Here is a 20000-nt window from a genome sequence, read left to right on the forward strand (position 1 = left end):
TGTGTGTGTGTGTGTGTGTGTGTGTGTGTTCTGTCTTTCTTGTGATGCTTTTTTTTTTCTTCTACATTTTCACTGATGTATGTTGTGTTGTGCGTGTTCTTATGAATGTGGTTGAGTGTATACATATGTGCATGTATATGTGAGTGTAACTGTACGTGTGTGCTTGTGATTGAGTGAGTGAGTTTGCGTGCGTGCCTCTGTGTGTGTGTGTGTGTGTGTGTGTGTGTGTGTGTGTGACTGTGTGTGTGTGACTGTGTGGTGTGTGTGTGTGTGTGTGTGTGTGTGTGTGTGTGTGACTGTGTGTGTGTGTGACTGTGTGGTGTGTGTGTGTGTGTGTGTGTGTGTGTGTGTGACTGTGTGTGTGTGTGTGTGTGTGTGTGTGACTGTGTGTGTGTGTGTGTGTGTGTGTGTGTGTGTGTGTGTGTACAGGTCCCGCCAAGTACAGGCTCCCGGAGCTGGACAAAGGGTTACAGAAGTCCCTGGGCCTTGGCCGTCCCGACTCTCCCCCCAACGAAGGTGAATACTACTCCCCTCTCCCTTCTCCCCTCTCTCCCTGCTCCCCCACCCTTCTCCCCTCTCTCCATTCTTCCTTCTCCCCTCTCCCTGCTCCCCTCTCCACGCTTCTGTCTCCCTTCTCCCCTCTGTCTTCTCCCCTCTCCCTTCTCCCCACTCCCTGCTCTCTTCTCCCCTGTCCCTGCTCCCTTCTCTCCTCTCCCTTCTCTCCTCTCCCTGCTCCCCTCTCCACTCTCCCTGCTCCCTTCTCTCCTCTCCCTTCTCCCCTCTCCACTCTCCCTGCTCCCTTCTCTCCTCTCCCTTCTCCCCTCTCCACTCTCCCTGCTCCCTTCTCTCCTCTCCCTTCTCCCCTCTCCACTCTCTCTGCTCCCTTATCTCCTCTCCCTTCTCCCCTCTCCACTCTCTCTGCTCCCTTCTCTCCTCTCCCTTCTCCCCTCTCCACTCTCCCTGCTCCCTTCTCTCCTCTCCCTTCTCCCCTCTCCACTCTCCCTGCTCCCTTCTCTCCTCTCCCTTCTCCCCTCTCCACTCTCTCTGCTCCCTTATCTCCTCTCCCTTCTCCCCTCTCCACTCTCTCTGCTCCCTTATCTCCTCTCCCTTCTCCCCTCTCCACTCTCCCTGCTCTCTTCTCTCCTCTCCCTTCTCCCCTCTCCACTCTCCCTGCTCCCCTCTCTCCTCTCCCTTCTCCCCTCTCCCGGCTCCCTTCTCTCCTCTCCCTTCTCCCCTCTCCACTCTCCCTGCTCTCTTCTCTCCTCTCCCTTCTCCCCTCTCCACTCTCCCTGCTCTCTTCTCTCCTCTCCCTTCTCCCCTCTCCACTCTCTCTGCTCCCTTATCTCCTCTCCCTGCTCCCCTCTCCACTCTCTTTGCTCCCTTATCTCCTCTCCCTTCTCCCCTCTCTCTGCTCCCTTCTCTCCTCTCCCTTCTCCCCTCTCCACTCTCCCTGCTCTCCTCTCCCTTCTCCCCACTCCCTTCTCCCTGCTCCCTTATCTCCTCTCCCTTCTCCCCTCTCCACTCTCCCTGCTCCCTTATCTCCTCTCCCTGCTCCCCTCTCCCCTGTCCCTGCTCCCTTCTCTCCTCTCCCTTCTCCCCTCTCCACTCTCCCTGCTCTCTTCTCTCCTCTCCCTTCTCCCCTCTCCCTGCTCCCTTCTCTCCTCTCCCTTCTCCCCTCTCCCCTCTCCCTGCTCCCTTCTCTCCTCTCCCTTCTCCCCTCTCCACGCTTCTGTCTCCCTTCTCCCCTCTGTCTTCTCCCCACTCCCTTCTCCCCACTCCCTTCTCCCCGCTCCCTTCTCCCTGCTCCCTTCTCTCCTCTCCCTTCTCCCCTCTCCACTCTCTCTGCTCCCTTATCTCCTCTCCCTGCTCCCCTCTCCACGCTTCCGTTTCCCTTCTCCCCTCTGTCTTCTCCCCTCTCCCTTCTCCCCACTCCCTTCTCCCTGCTCCCTTCTCCCCACTCCCTTCTCCCCACTCCCTTCTCCCTGCTCCCTTCTCCCCACTCCCTTCTCCCCACTCCCTGCTCCCTTATCTCCTCTCCCTGCTCCCCTCTCCACTCTCCCTGCTCCCTTATCTCCTCTCCCTGCTCCCCTCTCCACTCTCCCTGCTCCCTTATCTCCTCTCCCTGCTCCCCTCTCCACTCTCCCTGCTCCCTTCTCTCCTCCCTGCTCCCCTCTCCACTCTCCCTGCTCTCTTCTCTCCTCTCCCTTCTCCCCTCTCCCTTCTCCCCTCTTCTGGCCTCCTTGTTCAAAGTGTTTGTATGTGTGTGTGTGTGTGTGTGTGTGTGTGTGTGTGTGTGTGTGTGTGTGCTGTGTGTGTGTGTGTTCCGTGTGTGTGTGTGTGTGTGTGTGTGATCCTTTGGCGGGTGACCTTATTCGCTGACAGTTGATTGAAATAATCAAAACAGACAGCTCACCTCAAGCTGTCACACACGAGACGGAATCTGGCTGAACTATGCTTGTTTGTGTCGAGAAAAATGTCTGTATATGTTGGTTTGTTGTTGTTGTTTTTTGTTTTGTGTGTGTGTGTATGTGAGAGAGAGAGAGAGAGAGAGAGAGAGAGAGAGAGAGAGAATGGGGGGTGCGGGGGGGGGGGGGGGGGGGGTGCCAGGGGGGCTACAAAAATGTGTCCGGTTATTTTGTTAGGGGGAGGGGGTGTACTGGTCTGGTAGTTGTGGTGATTGTGGCTTGTTGAAGAAGAAGGAGGAGGAGGAGGAGGAGGAGGATAAGGGAAGAGGTTTGTTGGAAGGGGAGGGGGGGGGACGGTGTTGTGGAGGGGAGGGGGTTGGTGAAGAGAGTGTGGTGTGTGAGGGGAGGGGGGTGCAGAGGGACAGAGAGTATTATCAGCAAGGTTCCCCAGCAGTCCTGTGCTCTGCTGGACACCAGACAGACCCTTCATTTATAATAATAATAATAATGGTACTTATATAGCGCTGAATCTTGTGCATAGACAAATCTAAGCGCTTTCGCACCAGTCATTCTCACGCACGCATAACTGTAAAACTGGAGAAACTAAAGACAAGGAAGAGGCAGGGAAGGGAGGCTATTTTGGGAAGAGGTGGGTTTTAAGGCCAGACTTGAAAGAGCTGAGTGTGGAGACTTGACGAAGCGAAAGAGGAAGTTCATTCCAATTGCAAGGTCCAGAGACGGAGAAAGAACGGCGGCCAACAGTCGAGAGTTTGAAGTTGGGTATGCGTAAGTGGAGTGGATCCGAAGCTGATCGTAGTGAGCGAGATGGAGTGTAGAGGTGAAGGCAGCCACAGAGTTAGGAAGGGGCTGATTTGTGAATACATTTGTAGCATAGAGTGCTGATCTTGCACTTTATTCGGTGTGAGACAGGGAGCCAGTGGAGATGTTGCAAAAGGGGAGTGGTGTGCTCAGATCTTTTCTTTCTGAGGACGAGTCGGGCAGCAGAATTTTGTATGCGCTGAAGGGACTGAATGGGTAAAGCAGGCAAACCAGACAATAGAGAGTTACAGTAGTCAAGGCGAGAGAGAATGAGAGAAACGACAAGTCTAGATGTTGCGTCAATGGACAGATATTTCCGGATGGAACTGATGCGCCGCAGTTGACAGTAGCAGGATTGACATGTCTGATTGATAAATGTTTGCATGGACAGTGTGTTGTCGACCTTGGAGACCGCTCGCTGAGTGACAGTCACCAATGGATCAGGATTCGAGGCTGCCTTTCGGCAGTGTATTTGCATTTGTATTTGTAGATTTTCTCTGTGTGAAATTCGGGCTGCTCTCCCCAGGGAGAGCGAGTCGCTTACACTACAGCGCCACCCGTTTTGCGGTTGTTGTTTTTTTGTATTTTTTTCCTGCGTGCAGTTTTGTTTGTTTTTCCTATCGAAGTGGATTGTTCTACAGAATTTTGCCAGGAACAACCCTTTTGTTGCCGTGGGTTCTTTTACGTGCGCTAAGTGCATGCTGCACACGGGACCTCGGTTTACCGTCTCATCCGAATGACTAGCGTCCAGACCACCACTCAAGGTCTAGTGGAGGGGGAGAAAATATCGGTGGCTGAGCCGTGATTCGAACCAGCGCGCTCAGATTCTCTCGCTTCCTGGGAGGACGCGTTACCTATAGGCCGTCACTCCACATGAATAAAAATTTGTGTAAGCGCGCGTGCGTTTGTATGTGTGTGTAAACGCACGTGCGCGTGCGTGTGTGTGTGTGTGTATGAGTGTTTGTGTGTGTGTGTGTGTGTGTGTGTGTGTGTGTGTGTGTGTATGAGTGTGTGTGTGTGTGTGTGTTGTGTGTGTGTGTGTGTGTGTGTGTGTGTTGGCTTGTTTTTGTTGTTGTTTTTTCTTCTTCTTTTCTTTCCTTATTATATATATATATAATCCGTTTTGTCGACCTCGAGGGCAAAGTTTGTATTTGTATTTCTTTTTATCACAACAGATTTCTCTGTTTTTTATCACATCACTCCACCAAAGTGTGAATGGGGTATAACCCTGAGCTTCGGTTAGGGGGGTGTGTGTGTGCGGGGGGTGGCGGGTGGGGGGGGGGACAGGGGGGGGGGTGTTCAAACGGCGGAAGGAGAGGATTGGATTGGGCCCTGCCCTCCTGTGTGTCGGCTATGGCCGTAAAAAGTCTGTGGGAACTTCTTCTTTTTTTTTTCGGTTTCTTTGACCTAACCTTCCAAAAAGGGGTGGGGTGGGGTGTTATGAAATACCTTGGTCTTGTTCTTGGGGTTTAAGCGTGACGACCTATTGGCTGACGGCCTTGGGGTGAAGTTGTTGTGGGCTGGGGTCTTGGTTTTCATGAAGGTTGTGTTGTTGGAAGGGGTGTGTGTGTGTGTGGGGGGGGGGGGGGGGGGGGGGGGGGGGGGGTGAGTACTGGGTGTCTGCAGGTCTGGGTTTGGGGTGGGGTTCCGTCTGGTGTCTTGTCTTGTCTGACCTTGTCGTGTCATGTCTTACCGTGTCTTGTCGTGTCTGACCTTGTCATGTCTGACCTTGTCGTGTCATGTCTTACCGTGTCTTGTCGTGTCTGACCTTGTCTTGTCTGACCTTGTCGTGTCATGTCTCACCGTGTCTTGTCGTGTCTGACCTTGTCGTGTCATGTCTTACCGTGTCTTGTCGTGTCTGACCTTGTCTTGTCTGACCTTGTCGTGTCATGTCTTACCGTATCTTGTCGTGTCTGACCTTGTCGTGTCATGTCTTACCGTGTCTTGTCGTGTCTGACCTTGTCTTGTCTGACCTTGTCGTGTCATGTCTTACCGTGTCTTGTCGTGTCTGACCTTGTCTTGTCTGACCTTGTCGTGTCATGTCTTACCGTATCTTGTCGTGTCTGACCTTGTCATGTCTGACCTTGTCGTGTCATGTCTTACCGTGTCTTGTCGTGTCTGACCTTGTCTTGTCTGACCTTGTCGTGTCATGTCTCACCGTGTCTTGTCGTGTCTGACCTTGTCGTGTCATGTCTTACCGTGTCTTGTCGTGTCTGACCTTGTCATGTCTGACCTTGTCGTGTCATGTCTTCCCGTGCCTTGTCGTGTCTGACCTTGTCTTGTCTGACCTTGTCGTGTCATGTCTTACCGTGTCTTGTCGTGTCTGACCTTGTCTTGTCTGACCTTGTCGTGTCATGTCTTACCGTGTCTTGTCGTGTCTGACCTTGTCGTGTCATGTCTTACCGTGTCTTGTCTTGTCTGACTTGGTCTTGTCTGACCTTGTCGTGCCATGTCTTACCGTGTTTGTCTTGTCTGACTTGGTCTTGTCTGACCTTGTCGTGTCATGTCTGACCTTGTCGTGTCATGTTTTATCGTGTCTTGTCGTGTCTGACCTTGCCATGTCGTGTCTCATGTTTTACCTTGTAGTGTCTGATCTTGTCATGTCTTACCTGGTCTTGTCATGTCAAGTCATGTCTGACATCTTTATGTCTTGCTTTGTCATGTCAAGTCATGTCTGACATTGTCACGCCTTACTTTGTCATGTCTGACATTGTCATATCTTAACCTGTCAATTCATTACTGCCATTGTCATGTCTTACCTTGTCATGTCATGTCTGGCATTGTCATATCAAGTCATGTCTGGCATTGTCATGTCATGTCTGACCTGGTCATGTCAAGTCATGTCTGACACTGCCATTTATGACCATGTCATGTCAAATCATGTCTGACCTTGTCACGTCAAGTCATGTCTGACCTTGTCATGTCAAGCCATGTCTGACATTGTCTTTTCCACGTCATGTCTAGCCTTGTCATGTCAAACTATGTATGACATTGTCATGTCAAGCAGTGTCTGACATTGTCTTGTTCACGTCATGTCCAGCCTTGTCATGTCGAACCATGTCTGACATCGTCATGTCAAGCAACGTCTGACATTATCTTGTCCACGTCTTGTCATGTCAAGCCATGTCTGACATTGTCATGTCTTACTTCGTCTAGTCATGTCATGCCCGACCCTGTCATGTCATGCCTTACTTTGTCGTGTCATGTCCTACCTCGTCATGCAGTGTCTCACCTTGTCATGTAATATCTTACCTTGTCATACCATGTCTGACTTGTCATGTTATGTCTGACCTTGTCATGTCATGTCATGTCATGTCGCAGTGCCAGGCCCAAACGAGTACGACGTGAGGGGGAACATAGCGGACGAGGGTCCCGCCTGCACCATAAAGCTGCCCAGGAAAAATGACAGTGAGTCACTCCTCTATCTGTCTGTCCGTGTCTGTCGATCTGTGTATCTCTGTCTGTCTGTTTGTCTGTCTGTCTCTGTTGTCTGTCTGTATGTCTGTCTGTGTATGTCTGTCTGTCTGTCTCTGTTGCCTGTCTGTCTGTGTAATACGAATATCAACTGCCTATGTGTTATCCAATTTGACCATATATATAAGGATATATATTCTATATAACATATATTCAAATTAAGGATATCGTAACATGTCTTTGAATAATACGTATCATATCATTTGTTTGAATAATACGTGTCATAGATTCATACCATATCTTTGACGATATGCATGTCATACCAAAACCATTAAGTAATGTACATCATGCAAAACCTTTAAGTAAAGCAAATCATACCAAACATTTTAAGTAGTGCACATGCCTTTAGATAATGCATGTCTTCAAATAGTGTACATGATGCGTATATCTTAGCGCGTGCGAAACCACCCGAAACAAGGCCTTTATAATGATGCCCTTATCACACCGCGACCCTAACTGAAACAAGGCCTGTATGAAATGACCGTTCACATCACAGGATGTCTTTAACTGAACTAAGCCCTATAAAATGTTGCCCATATCATAGCATGTCCCTAACTAAAAAGCAAGACCGTGCCCATAACATAACATGTCCCTAAAAGCATGTCCATGCCCATATCATAGCGTGTCCCTAACTAAAAGCAAGGCCGCCCCCATATCATAGCGTGGCCCTAACTAAAAGCAAGTCCGCCCCCATATCATAGCGTGGCCCTAACTAAAAGCAAGGCCGCCCCCATATCATAGCGTGGCCCTAACTAAAAGCAAGGCCGCCCCCATATCATAGCGTGGCCCTAACTAAAAGCAAGGCCGCCCCCATATCATAGCGTGGCCCTAACTAAAAGCAAGGCCGCCCCCATATCATAGCGTGGCCCTAACTAAAAGCAAGTCCGTGCCCATATCATAGCGTGGCCCTAACTAAAAGCAAGGCCGCCCCCATGTCATAGCGTGTCCCTAACTAAAAGCAAGTCCGCCCCCATATCATAGCGTGGCCCTAACTAAAAGCAAGTCCGCCCCCATATCATAGCGTGGCCCTAACTAAAAGCAAGTCCGCCCCCATATCATAGCGTGGCCCTAACTAAAAGCAAGTCCGTGCCCATATCATAGCGTGGCCCTAACTAAAAGCAAGTCCGCCCCCATATCATAGCGTGGCCCTAACTAAAAGCAAGTCCGCCCCCATGTCATAGCGTGGCCCTAACTAAAAGCAAGGCCGCCCCCATGTCATAGCGTGTCCCTAACTAAAAGCAAGTCCGTGCCCATATCATAGCGTGTCTCTAACTAAAAGCAAGGCCGTGCCCATACCATAGCGTGTCTCTAACTAAAAGCAAGGCCGTGCCCATGTCATAGCGTGTCTAACTAAAAGCAAGTCCGTGCCCATATCATAGCGTGTCTCTAACTAAAAGCAAGGCCGTGCCCATGTCATAGCGTGTCCCTAACTAAAAGCAAGGCCGTGCCCATATAGCATGTCCCTAACTAAAACCAAGGCCGTGCCCTTATCATAGCGTGTCTCTAACTAAAACCAAGGCCGTGCCCATATCAGAGCATGTCTCTAACTAAAAGCAAGGCCGTGCCCATATCAGCGCGTGTCTCTAACTAAAATCAAGGCCTTGCCCATATCATAACGTGTCCCTAACTAAATACAAGGCCTTGCCCATATCATAACGTTTCCCAGTCTGAAGTCAGGCCTGTAAATGGATACCCATGCCATAGCGTGTCCATAGCTGAAGGAAGGTCCGTATGTGTGCGTTGCAGTCGATCAGCGACGTGCTCCCTCGCCCTGTGCCTACATGCGGGAGAGGGAGTATGACCACAAGGTCAAGCCCACCATGGGCTATATGCCCATGTCCTCTGCAACATGTGAGTCAGTGCTGAGAAAGGATGGGTCACACACACACACACACACACACACACACACACACACACACACACACACACACACACACACACACACACACACACACACACACACACACACACACACAAACGAAAGATTTATTTGATATAAGGCCACCGCCCCATTTGAATGGGTTAAACAAAAGTAGACAATATATTATGCATTCATTTTATAGATAATGTTAACATGCAAACAGTGAAACACGAACACAAAAGTACTGCATGAATATCTTCTTCTTCTTCTTCCATTAATGCTCAGCGGTCATAACTTCGACCATTACTAGCATTTTATGCGTGCTGAGTAGTTTCGTGTCTCCATAACCCACCGAACGCTGACATGGGTTACAGGATCTTTAACGTGCGTATTTGATCTTCTGCGTGCGTATACACACAAAGGGGTTTCAGGCACTAGCAGGTCTGTACATATGTTGACCAGGGAGATCGGAATAATCTCCACCCTTGACCCACCAGGCGCCGTTACCGTGATTCGAACCCCGGACCCTCAGATTGAAAGTCCAACGCCTAATCCGCTCGGCTATTGCGCCCGTCAATATGGAGACTCCGAGAGAAGAAGATAAATCTCCATTGACTTTATACTCTCAGACATCGAAGGCTTCTACTGCGTTCTGATAAGCAGCAAATAAGGTTTTTAATCAGGTACATTACAAAAAAGCTCTGTGCATATCCAATCAGCTACTAACATCAATGTGAATAGACCAACTTTGCCACCTACAATCGATTAGTTTTGGGCGGAAAATATTTATAAAAGCTTTTTTTTTTCTCTCTTGCGGCATCATTTCCCATCCACAGAAAGCCATTATTCAAACAAACAAAGACGAAGTCTTGTTACCCGGTTTGTTTGTTTGCTTGTTATTTTCTTTTGCTGAATATCTGAATCATACAGCGTTTCATAAGCTCTATACAGTATTCTCCATTGAGAGAGAAAGAGAGAGAGGGGGAGAGAGAGAGAGAATGAATTAATGAATAATATTCATTCTATGAGGGTAGTAGATTAAGCATACATGCTTTTTTTTCATCCAGATCTCGAAAACAACCAACCAACCAACAATGAAATAAGTTGGGGTTTTTTTTTAAAGGGATGATATAACAATTAAAAAAAAATTTTTTAAACAAGGAAAAGTGAAAAAGTAAGAGAAATATCATGGAAAACATATTTCAAAGACGACCAGAAGAAAAAGGAGATAGTTACATAGATGGATGGACAGAGACAAACAAAGACAGACAGACAGACAAACAGGCAGGCAGAGAGAGCGAAGAGAGGTCTGTAAATAAAGGGAACGCGGGAAAGGGAATGGAAACTGATTCAGACAAACCAGTGGAACATGCACACCATAAACAACAGGTGATCACTTCCGTATTGATGACAGTGTATAATGATTACAGAATGCTAGTGTACTGAGAGAAGATTCTCTCGCTTTCATGGCGTGAAACACAAACATCGCGAAACGTGTTGATTGCGAAATGTTTTCAATTAGCAACGTATGTATGTGCCAGACATCAGGCAATGTTTTGATATATATATTTTGGAGAGAGAGAGAGGGGGGAGAGGGAGGGAGAGAAAGGGGGTGGAGAGAGGGAGAGAGGGGTGTGGGGGTTTGGGGGGGTAGGTGGAGAAAGGGAGGGAGGGGGACGGAGGTGGTAGTAGGTGAGAGACTGAGCTAGAGAGCCGAACACTGCACACACACACACACACACACACACACACACACACACACACACACATATACATATATATATATATATACGCACATACACACACACACACACACACACACACACACACACACACACACATACACACACACATACACGCACATACACGCACACACACACACACACACACACACACACACACACACACACACACACCCCACTTCTAACTTCCAACACACTCACACTCACACAGAATGCTTTAAGAGTTATTAAAAAAAAACAACCCAGAACAAAACAAACAAAAAAACAAAACAAACAACAACAACAACAACAACAACACACACACACACACAAACTCTAGATCCTAAGTAGGACCCTGCATGATGTAATAGCGCTGTTAACACAACCCCCCCCACCCCCCACCCCCCCACTCCCGAACTCCCCCCCCCCCCCACACACACACACACAGTCACCACACCAGCGCCCAACGCCTATGACATCGTGAGGAAAACGAAGAATGAGGAGACCCCCTCTGCCTCCATCAAGTCCAGGAACAAACTTCCCTACCCTACTTCCATCCTCAGCGGAGACTGTGAGTGATAGTAATGACGATGATGATGATGATGCTGATGATGATGATGCTGATGCTGATGATGATGATGATGATGATGCTGATGATGATGATGCTGATGATGATGCTGATGATGCTGCTGCTGCTGCTGCTGATGATGATGATGATGCTGATGATGATGATGATGATGATGATGATGATGATGATGATGATGATGATGCTGATGCTGATGATGATGATGATGATGATGCTGATGATGATGATGATGATGCTGATGATGATGATGCACTACTACTACTACTACTACTACTACTACTAATGATAGATTGTGGTTAGTTATTCACTCTTCCCTGCTTTTACCTCGAGCGGAGAGTGTGAGTGATAATGTTGACGATGTGATAATGATAATGATGATGATAATGATGATGATAGTCATAGAAACATCTTCTCTGCATCCATCTTGAGCGGAGACTGTGAGTGATAATGTTGACGATGTGATAATGATAATGATGATGATAATGATGATGATAGTCATAGAAACATCTTCTCTGCATCCATCTTGAGCGGAGACTGTGAGTGATAATGTTGACGATGTAAGAATGATAATGATGATGATAATGATGATGATAGTCATAGAAACATCTTCTCTGCATCCATCTTGAGCGGAGACTGTGAGTGATAATGTTGACGATGTGATAATGATAATGATGATGATAATGATGATGATAGTCATAGAAACATCTTCTCTGCATCCATCTTGAGCGGAGAGTGTGAGTGATAATGTTGACGATGTGATAATGATAATGATGATGATAATGATGATGATAGTCATAGAAACATCTTCTCTGCATCCATCTTGAGCGGAGAGTGTGAGTGATAATGTTGACGATGTGATAATGATAATGATGATGATGATGATGATGATGATGATGATTATCATAGAAGAATCTTGTCTGCATCCATCTTGAGCGGAAGGTGTGAGTGATAGTGATGACGATGATGACGTGATGATAACTTTGATAACAATGATAGCAATAGATGATGACGAAGATGATTATACTATTTAACAAAATATACTCTGCAACCATCTTGAGCGAAGACTGTGAGTGACCATGATGATGATGATGTAATGATAATGATAATGATAATAATATTAATGATGATGATGATAATGGTTATCATAGAATGAATCTTCTCTGCATCTATCTTGAGCGGAGAATAGTGATAATGATGATGATGCAATACTACTACTGCTACTATACTTCTACTACTACTACTGCTACTACTACTACTACTACTACTACTACTACTGCTGCTACTACTACTACTACTGCTACTACTACTACTGCTGCTGCTGCTGCTGCTGCTGCTGCTAGCAATGATTATTATCATAAGAAAACCTTCTCTGCATCCGTCGTGAGTGGTGACTGTGACTGATGATGAGGATGATGATACTGATATAATAATACTAATTGTAATTATATCAATAATGATGATGATGATTGTCATAAAATCCTTCCCTGCAATGCCTCCCGAGCGGCGACTTGTGAGCGATGATGATGACAATGATGATGATGATGATGATGTAATACGGTAGTAATAATAATAGTGGTAATGATGATGATCATAATGATGATGATGACGATGTTGATGCTGATGACGATAACAAAAAAACAACGAGAATAATGCTAATAATTATACTGCTAGTAATAATACTAATGATAATGATGAAGACGATGATAATGATAATAATGAGAGAAGAAGAAGATAATGATGATAATGCAAAATAATTGTACTGCACGTGCATGTGGGTGCGTGCGTCGCGCGCGCGCGCGTGCGTGTGTGTGTGTGTGTGTCTGTGTGTGCGTGTGTGCGTGTGCGTGCGTGTGTGTGTGCATGTGTGTGCGTGTGTGTTCATGTGTGTGTGTGTGTGTGTGTGTGTGTGTGCATGTGTGTGCGTGTGTGTTCAGTGTGTGTTGTGTGTGTGTGTGTGTGTGTGTGTGTGTGCGTATATCTGTGGGGAGTGGAAGGGATGGAGGGGAGGGGGGGCGTGTGTCTGTGTCTGTGTCTATGTGTGTGTGTATGGGTGCGTGCATGCATACAAAAAAAAAAAAAAGGTATACACTCACCCTCACATGCATTTTTTTTTTTTTTTTACTCTGTATTTTGCACGCGCGCGTTTACGCTCTCCTCACGTGCGGCGAAACCCTTGCACCACTCTCTCTCACCACCCCCATCCCCACCCTCACCTGCACCCCCACCACCACCTGTGTGTCCCAGTCACTGAGATATATATATACATATGTCTATGGTCCCAGTGACGGGCAGATCGCCAGGCCCGGCGGCCCACAGCGTGCCACGATTGCCGGAGACGCGAGACAAAGGAGCGTCCTTCAAAAAGCGTGTCGTTGACAACCCGGGTATGGCTGGTTACCACGATAGAGATCAAGGTTTAGTGCTGAGTCGAAAACCCCCAAAAAACAAACAAACAAACAAAAAACAAAAAAACCCAAACAAACAAGACACTTTGGATAAGAAATCTCCGACGTTTTACATTACAGGTTCGTCTTCGTGGATTGTGTTTTAATTGGAGGGGGGAGGGAGAGGGGGGGGGGGGGGGGGGGGGGGGGGACAAAATTGCAGTTGATACAGTGCTTGAAAACAAATATATGGTTTTTGAAGCGGTGGATGCTTCTTATCAAAAGTGGGTTTTGCAAAAAAAAAATTAACAGCACCTTGAAGACAAACGTGAAACTTTGGACGCTTCCTACCAAACACTTCTTATCACCCTCTCTCTCTCTCTCTCTCTCTCTCTCTCTCTCTGTCTCTGTCTCTCTCGCTCTCTCTCTCTCTCTCTCTCTCTCTCTGTCTGTCTGTCTCTGTCTCTCTCGCTCGCTCTCTCTCTCCCCCCCTCTCTCCTTCTCTCTTCTCTTTCTTTCTCTCCCCCACCCCCCACCTCCTACTCTCTCCCTCCCACTCTCTGTCTCTTCCCCCTCTCTCTTTCTCTCTTCTCTTTCTTTCTCTCACCCCCACCCCTTCTCTCCCCAACCCCTCCTCTCTCTCTCCCCCCTCTCTCTTCTCTTTCTTTCTCTCAACCCCCCACCCCCACCCTCCTACTCTCTCCCTCCCACTCTCTGTATCTTCCCCCTCTCTCTTTCTGTCTTCTCTTTCTTTCTCTCACCCCATCCTTCTCTCTCCCTCCGCCTCTCTGTCTCTTCCCCTCTCTCTTTCTGTCTTCTCTTTCTTTCTCTCACCCCCTATCCCCCTGCTCTCTCCCTCCCCCTCTCTGTCTCTTCCCCCTCTCTCTTTCTCTCTTCTCTTTCTTTCTCTCACCCCACCCCCACCCTTCTCTCCCTCCCCCTCTCTCTCTCTTCCCCCTCTCTCTTTCTCTCTTCTCTTTCTTTCTCTCCCTCCACCCCCACCCTTCTCTCCCTCCCCCTCTCTGTCTCTTTTCCCCTCTCTCTCTTTCTCTCTTCTCTTTCTTTCTCTCACCCCCCACCCCTTATCTCCCCACCCCCCCTCTCTCTTTCTCTCTTCTCTTTCTTTCTCTCCCCCCACCCCCACCCTTCTCCCTCCCTCCCCCTCTCTGTCTCTTTTCCCCTCTCTCTTTCTCTCTTCTCTTTCTTTCTCTCCCTCCCCCTCCCGCACCCCTCACCCTTCTCTCTCTCTCTCTCCCCCCCCGGCCTCTCTCATGTCGTTTGACATGACCATTGACATGTAGGTGTGACCCTTTATCAAGGCTCTCATGTGCTGGTATATATCAATGTACACTTTTTCATGAAGGGCTGTGGGGTCAGCAAAATGAATCAGGCTAATGATTCGCATTCTCTTCTCTTCTCTCTCTCTCTCTCTCTCTCTCTGCAAATTGGTGTGAATTATTCACAAATACTGTACCCACTTCAGAAGGGGCAATGGTCTAAACTGATTAAACTTTTCGAGTTCGAGTTCTCTCTCTCTCTCTCTCTCTCTCTCTCTCTCTCTCTCTCTCTCTCTCTCTTATACCTCCCTTTCCCCTCTCTTTCTCTTCTTTCTCTTTTTCCCCTTTTCTCTCCCTCTACCTCTCTCTACTGCTGCTGCTGCTGCGAGAGAGAGAGAGAGAGAGAGAGAGTGTGTGTATGTGTGTGTATGAGTGAGTGAATGTGTGTGTGTGTGTGTGTGTGTGTGTGTGTGTGTTTTAGAAGACTGAATGCAGGAAAAAAAACATAAACCAGTGGAATGTATTTGCTTTCTTATTACCCTCGATGGTGAGGAATCTTATATCTGTCTCTCTATCTAGTCTATGATTATCTGTATCTATTGATTCATGCTTATATCCGTCTATCTTGTCTATGATTATCTGTATCTATTGATTCATGCTTATATCTGTCTGTCTGTCTATGATTATCTGTATCTATAGATTCATGCTTATTTCTATCTGTCTGTGATTATCTGTATCTATTGATTCATGCTTATATCTGTCTGTCCATGATTATCTGTATATATTGATTCATGCTTATATCTGTCTATCTGTCTATGATTATCTGTATCTATTGATTCATGCTTATATCTGTCTATCTTGTCTATGATTATCTGTATCTATTGATTCATGCTTATATCTGTCTATCTTGTCTATGATTATCTGTATCTATTGATTCATGTTTATATCTGTCTATCTGTCTATGATTATCTGTATATATTGATTCATGTTTATATCTGTCTATCTGTCTATGATTATCTGTATCTATTGATTCATGCTTATATCTGTCTATCTTGTCTATGATTATCTGTATCTATTGATTCATGCTTTATCATCTATCTGTCTATGATTATCTGTATGTATTGACACATGCTTATATCTATCTAGTCTATGATTATCTGTATGTAGTGATACATGCTTATATCTGTCTAGTCTATCATTATCTGTATCTATTGATACTTGCTTATATCTGTCTATCTTGTCTATGATTATCTGTATTTGTTGATACATGCTTGCTTCTATCTATCTATCAATCTATCGGGTGTTGTTTGGTTTTTTTCTTCTCCGTTTTATATATCTCTTATTTCCTTTTCCCTGCACTGGCGAACACCAGACCCCATACCAGGCCCCAGTGACTACGGCCGTCTGGACTGTGACCGTCTGTCCACCAAGCCCAACGCCCCTGCCTACTCCATGAGGACTGCCCGCTGCGACCCGACACGTGCGTCCCCCCCGGCTGTCTTGCTGTCTGTCTGTCTGTGCTCTGTCTGTTTGTGCTCTGTCTGTCTGTCTGTCTGTCTGTCTGTGTTCTGCCCACCAAGCCCTATGCCTTTGCCTATTGCATGAGGTCTGCCCACTGCGGCCCTGACGTGCGGCCCCGTCTGTCTGTCTGTCTGTGCTCTGTCTGTCTGTGCTCAGTCTGTCTGTCTGTGCTCAGTCTGTCTGTCTGTGCTCTGTCTGTGTCTGTCTGTCTGTGCTCTGTCTATATGTGCTCAGTCTGTCTGTCTGTGCTCTGTCTGTCTGTCTGTGCTCAGTCTGTCTGTGCTCAGTCTGTCTGTCTGTGCTCTATCTGTGTCTGTCTGTCTGTGCTCTGTCTGTCTGTCTGTGCTCTGTCTGTGTCTGTCTGTCTGTGCTCTGTCTGTCTGTCTGTGCTCTGTCTGTGTCTGTCTGTCTGTGCTCTGTCTATATGTGCTCAGTCTGTCTGTCTGTGCTCAGTCTGTCTGTCTGTGCTCAGTCTGTCTGTCTGTGCTCTGTCTGTCTGTGTTTCTGTGCTCAGTCTGTCTGTCTGTGCTCTGTCTGTCTGTGTTTGTGCTCTGTCTGTCTATCTGTGCTCAGTCTGTGTCTGTGCTCTGTCTGTGTCTGTGCTCTGTCTGTCTGTCTGTCTGTCTGTGCTCAGTCTGTCTGTCTGTGCTCTGTCTGTGTCTGTGCTCTGTCTGTCTGTCTCTGTGTGATTCTGCCTGTCTCTCCGTCTTATCTGTCAATGTAATTCAATGACGACTTAATTAAGTAGAAGCCTATGTATATAACGGAGAGACGCTTGTCTTGTCTGTGAGTATTGTCATGTTTCATGTCTCAGCTTTCTGGGTGTTGGGGAAACATCACACACACACACACACACACACACACACACACACACACACACACACACACACACACACACTCTCTCTCTCTCTCTCTCTCTCCCTCTCTCTCTCTCTCACTGCTGGACTGGCCGGTCACTCCTCATTGTATTGATTGGTACTGATTGATTGGCGGTCACAGGACACTTTGGGATGGAGAGGAGTTGTAGAAAGGATGCGGGCGAGGGGGGGGGGGGGGGAAGGGGGGGGGGGGGGGGGAGGGGGGACGTGGGGGGCCGTCTGTTTAAAGTTACTCTTCAGCGCGTGTGTGGATGGTTGTGATACTGCCCCGCCCCCCCCCCCCCCCCCAACCCCTCCCCCCCTAACCCACCCCCACCCCCCCCCCCCCGAGTTGATACTCCTTCGGCTCGTTAATCCCTCTCCAAAAGATTCCAAAACAAGCAAATACACATGACTGTATACAGTTGGGACAGATAATGCTTTCTGCTTGATCAAAGATGTGTTGTTGTGGGATGATCAATGTGTTATAAATGTGTTTTCTTCTTACAACCGCCATGACGACTCTGTGCATATACGGGGGAACGCTCCCTCCCTCTCTCTCTCTCTCTCTCTCCCTCTGTCTCTCTCTGTCTGTCTCTGTCTCTCAGTTTCTCTCTCTCTGTCTCTCCCCTCTCTGTCAGTCTCTCTTTCCCTCTGTGTGTGTGTGTGTATCTCTGTCTCTGTCTCTCTATCTCTCTCATTTTCTTTCTCTGTCTCTCCCCCCTCTGTCAGATTCTCTCTGTCTGTCTGTCAGTCTGTCTCTCTATCTCTCTCATTTTCTGTCTGTCTGTCTCTCTCCCTTCCTCTGTCACATTCTCTCTCTCTCTCTCTCTCTCTCTCTCTCTCTCTCAGTCTCTCTCGTTTTTTTCTACTTTAAAAAAAAAATATTATTTTGTTTTCCCTATCCGATTGTGTTTCATTGTTTTCACCATTATTGTTCTGATTTGTACCCCCATGTCATCTAGTACTGCCAGTGACATAAAATATTTCAGTGTTAAGTGCTCATCTCTCTCTCTCTCTCTCTCTCTCTCTCTCTCTCTCTCTCTCTCTCTCTCTCTCTCTCTCGAACTCTCAAGGTCAATCGTATGTTCACTTGCTGAAGAATGGTTCTGTTTACAGTATTCGTAAACTCTGCGTTTATATATTTAATTTCTGAAGATTCGACAGGAATTCTATGACAACAATGATGAAAATTAGATTTAATTTACTATGCACAAGAAGCACTTTTGTTCTACAGGTTTAAGCTAGTATGTATTTTTGACTCACTTGTGTAAACAAAGTGAATCTATGTTTTAACCCGGTGTTCGGTTGTCTGTGTGTGTGTGTGTGTGTTTGTGTGTGTCTGTGTGTCCGTGGTAAACTTTAACATTGCCATTTTCTCTTCAACTACTTTGTCAGTTGACACCAAATTTGGCATAAAAATAGGAAAAAATCATTTCTTTCCAGTCATCTTGTTTAAAATATTGCATCTCTAGGATGGGCACAAAAAAATAAAAAAGAAGCCAAATTATATGCAAACTGAATTTACTGTTATATATATATTCTTTTTTTATTCTCTAAATTTGGCACTTTGATATGATATTCTGACACAACAACAAGAGCAGTCATTTTTTCATTTTTTTGTTCAAACAGGAACTTCTTTTGCTAAGCATGGAAGTTATATTTATTTTGCATGTCTTTGGTGCAGATAGTAAAAAGGGGAAATCTGTAATTATTGTTAGGGGGCTTAATTTGCTTTAAACTGATCTTTCTCATCTTAAACATTATATTTTGAAATTATACTCAATACATAAACAGCTTGTGCGTTTTACTCTCATTGTACAGGGCTTTTAGATCTATTGGCTGAGCCCTGAAGGTCATGGGCAAAAATCAATTGCGTACACATAGTTATACATATTCAAAGCGCGTGCTCATATTCTTCGCAAACGCGAACGACGCCATTTTGTTTCAAGTTGTTGACCTGCCCGTTCAATCCTATATTCAATCGACAATACACGATAACATGTGATAGAAAGTTGGAGAAGGGGACCATTAAATATTTATTCAGAGAAAGATTTGTGAACGTCTCATCACTTACCGGATTATGCCCCAAACTGCCATAAAAATATCCACAGAATCAGTCGGAACTCACAGTTAAAAATAATAAACCATGAGAGTTAATACCCTTGAATTGATGAAACGTAAAAATTTCCAATCTTGACTTTTCTCAAAATGAAGTCCTTTTCACTTCATACGACGTTTAGAAGTACTTGTACTTGGCTCTACATGTTATTAGTTTAACAAAATACTCAATTTTCATATCAACCTTAAAACTATAAAACTAGAATGAACACAAAAGAGAAATTGAATCGACCATGTCAACCGGGTGTAACTGAACTTGTACATCTATCTAGATCCAGAGAAAACGGCTAAATGTTGCAGTGTGATTGCGGCGATAGCCACGTCTCCTTTACCGCGGACTTAAAAAGAATTTTTAATTGCCCTTAAAGATTTTTTGAATGCCCAAGATACACCAGAATAATATGATTTAAACAGCGTTCTCAAGGCGAATACCGCAATCGATTTATTGCCCTTTAAAAAAAAAAGCATGTTTAAATATTATATTTTTGAACGTCAGTTAAGGACCCACGATAGTGTAATGGGTAAGACAGTTTCTTCTCACACGAACACGCAGGGTTAGAATCTGTCGTTAGGACTTTTTCTTTTCTTCTTGTGTACACGTGCGTGCGCGTAAGAGGTTTTGACAGCGAGTGCATGTTTTTACCTCAGTAACCCCCCTCCCCCGACCCCCCCCCCCCACCCCCCCCCACCCCACCCACCCCAAAAAAAAACAACCAAACAACAACAACAACAACAACAACAAGCCAACAAATAGCGAAACGTCACGGAGTGATCTGTAATAATCTAAATCTGCATCTGTCAAATTTGTATCAAAATGTTGGGAAACCTATAAGGGGGTAGGAGGGGAGGGCGGGGTGGGGGCATGGGAGAGTAGGACAGGGTAGAGATAGGGAGGGAGAGTAGGAAAGGGGGGGGTGGGGGTGGGGGGTGGGGGGCAATGGGGGAAGGGAGACTAGGATAGGGTGAGATAGGGA

The 20000-nt window shown here is 46.5% G+C and overlaps 1 protein-coding gene across 1 annotated transcript in view; it reads left to right on the top strand.

Annotated features, from left to right (window-relative positions):
* The window catches only part of LOC143299549 (uncharacterized), a 41553-nt gene that overhangs the window by 13552 nt on the left and 8001 nt on the right, over positions 1 to 20000 (top strand). Inside the window, exons 6-10 of the mRNA XM_076612833.1 lie at positions 430 to 516; positions 6546 to 6632; positions 8445 to 8549; positions 13149 to 13250; positions 15900 to 16007. Coding sequence (XP_076468948.1) covers positions 430 to 516; positions 6546 to 6632; positions 8445 to 8549; positions 13149 to 13250; positions 15900 to 16007 — 489 coding nt within the window. The remainder of the gene's footprint in view (positions 1 to 429; positions 517 to 6545; positions 6633 to 8444; positions 8550 to 13148; positions 13251 to 15899; positions 16008 to 20000) is intronic.

This window comes from Babylonia areolata, chromosome 25 (assembly GCF_041734735.1).
Source record: "Babylonia areolata isolate BAREFJ2019XMU chromosome 25, ASM4173473v1, whole genome shotgun sequence".
NCBI classification, from domain to species: domain Eukaryota; kingdom Metazoa; phylum Mollusca; class Gastropoda; order Neogastropoda; family Buccinidae; genus Babylonia; species Babylonia areolata.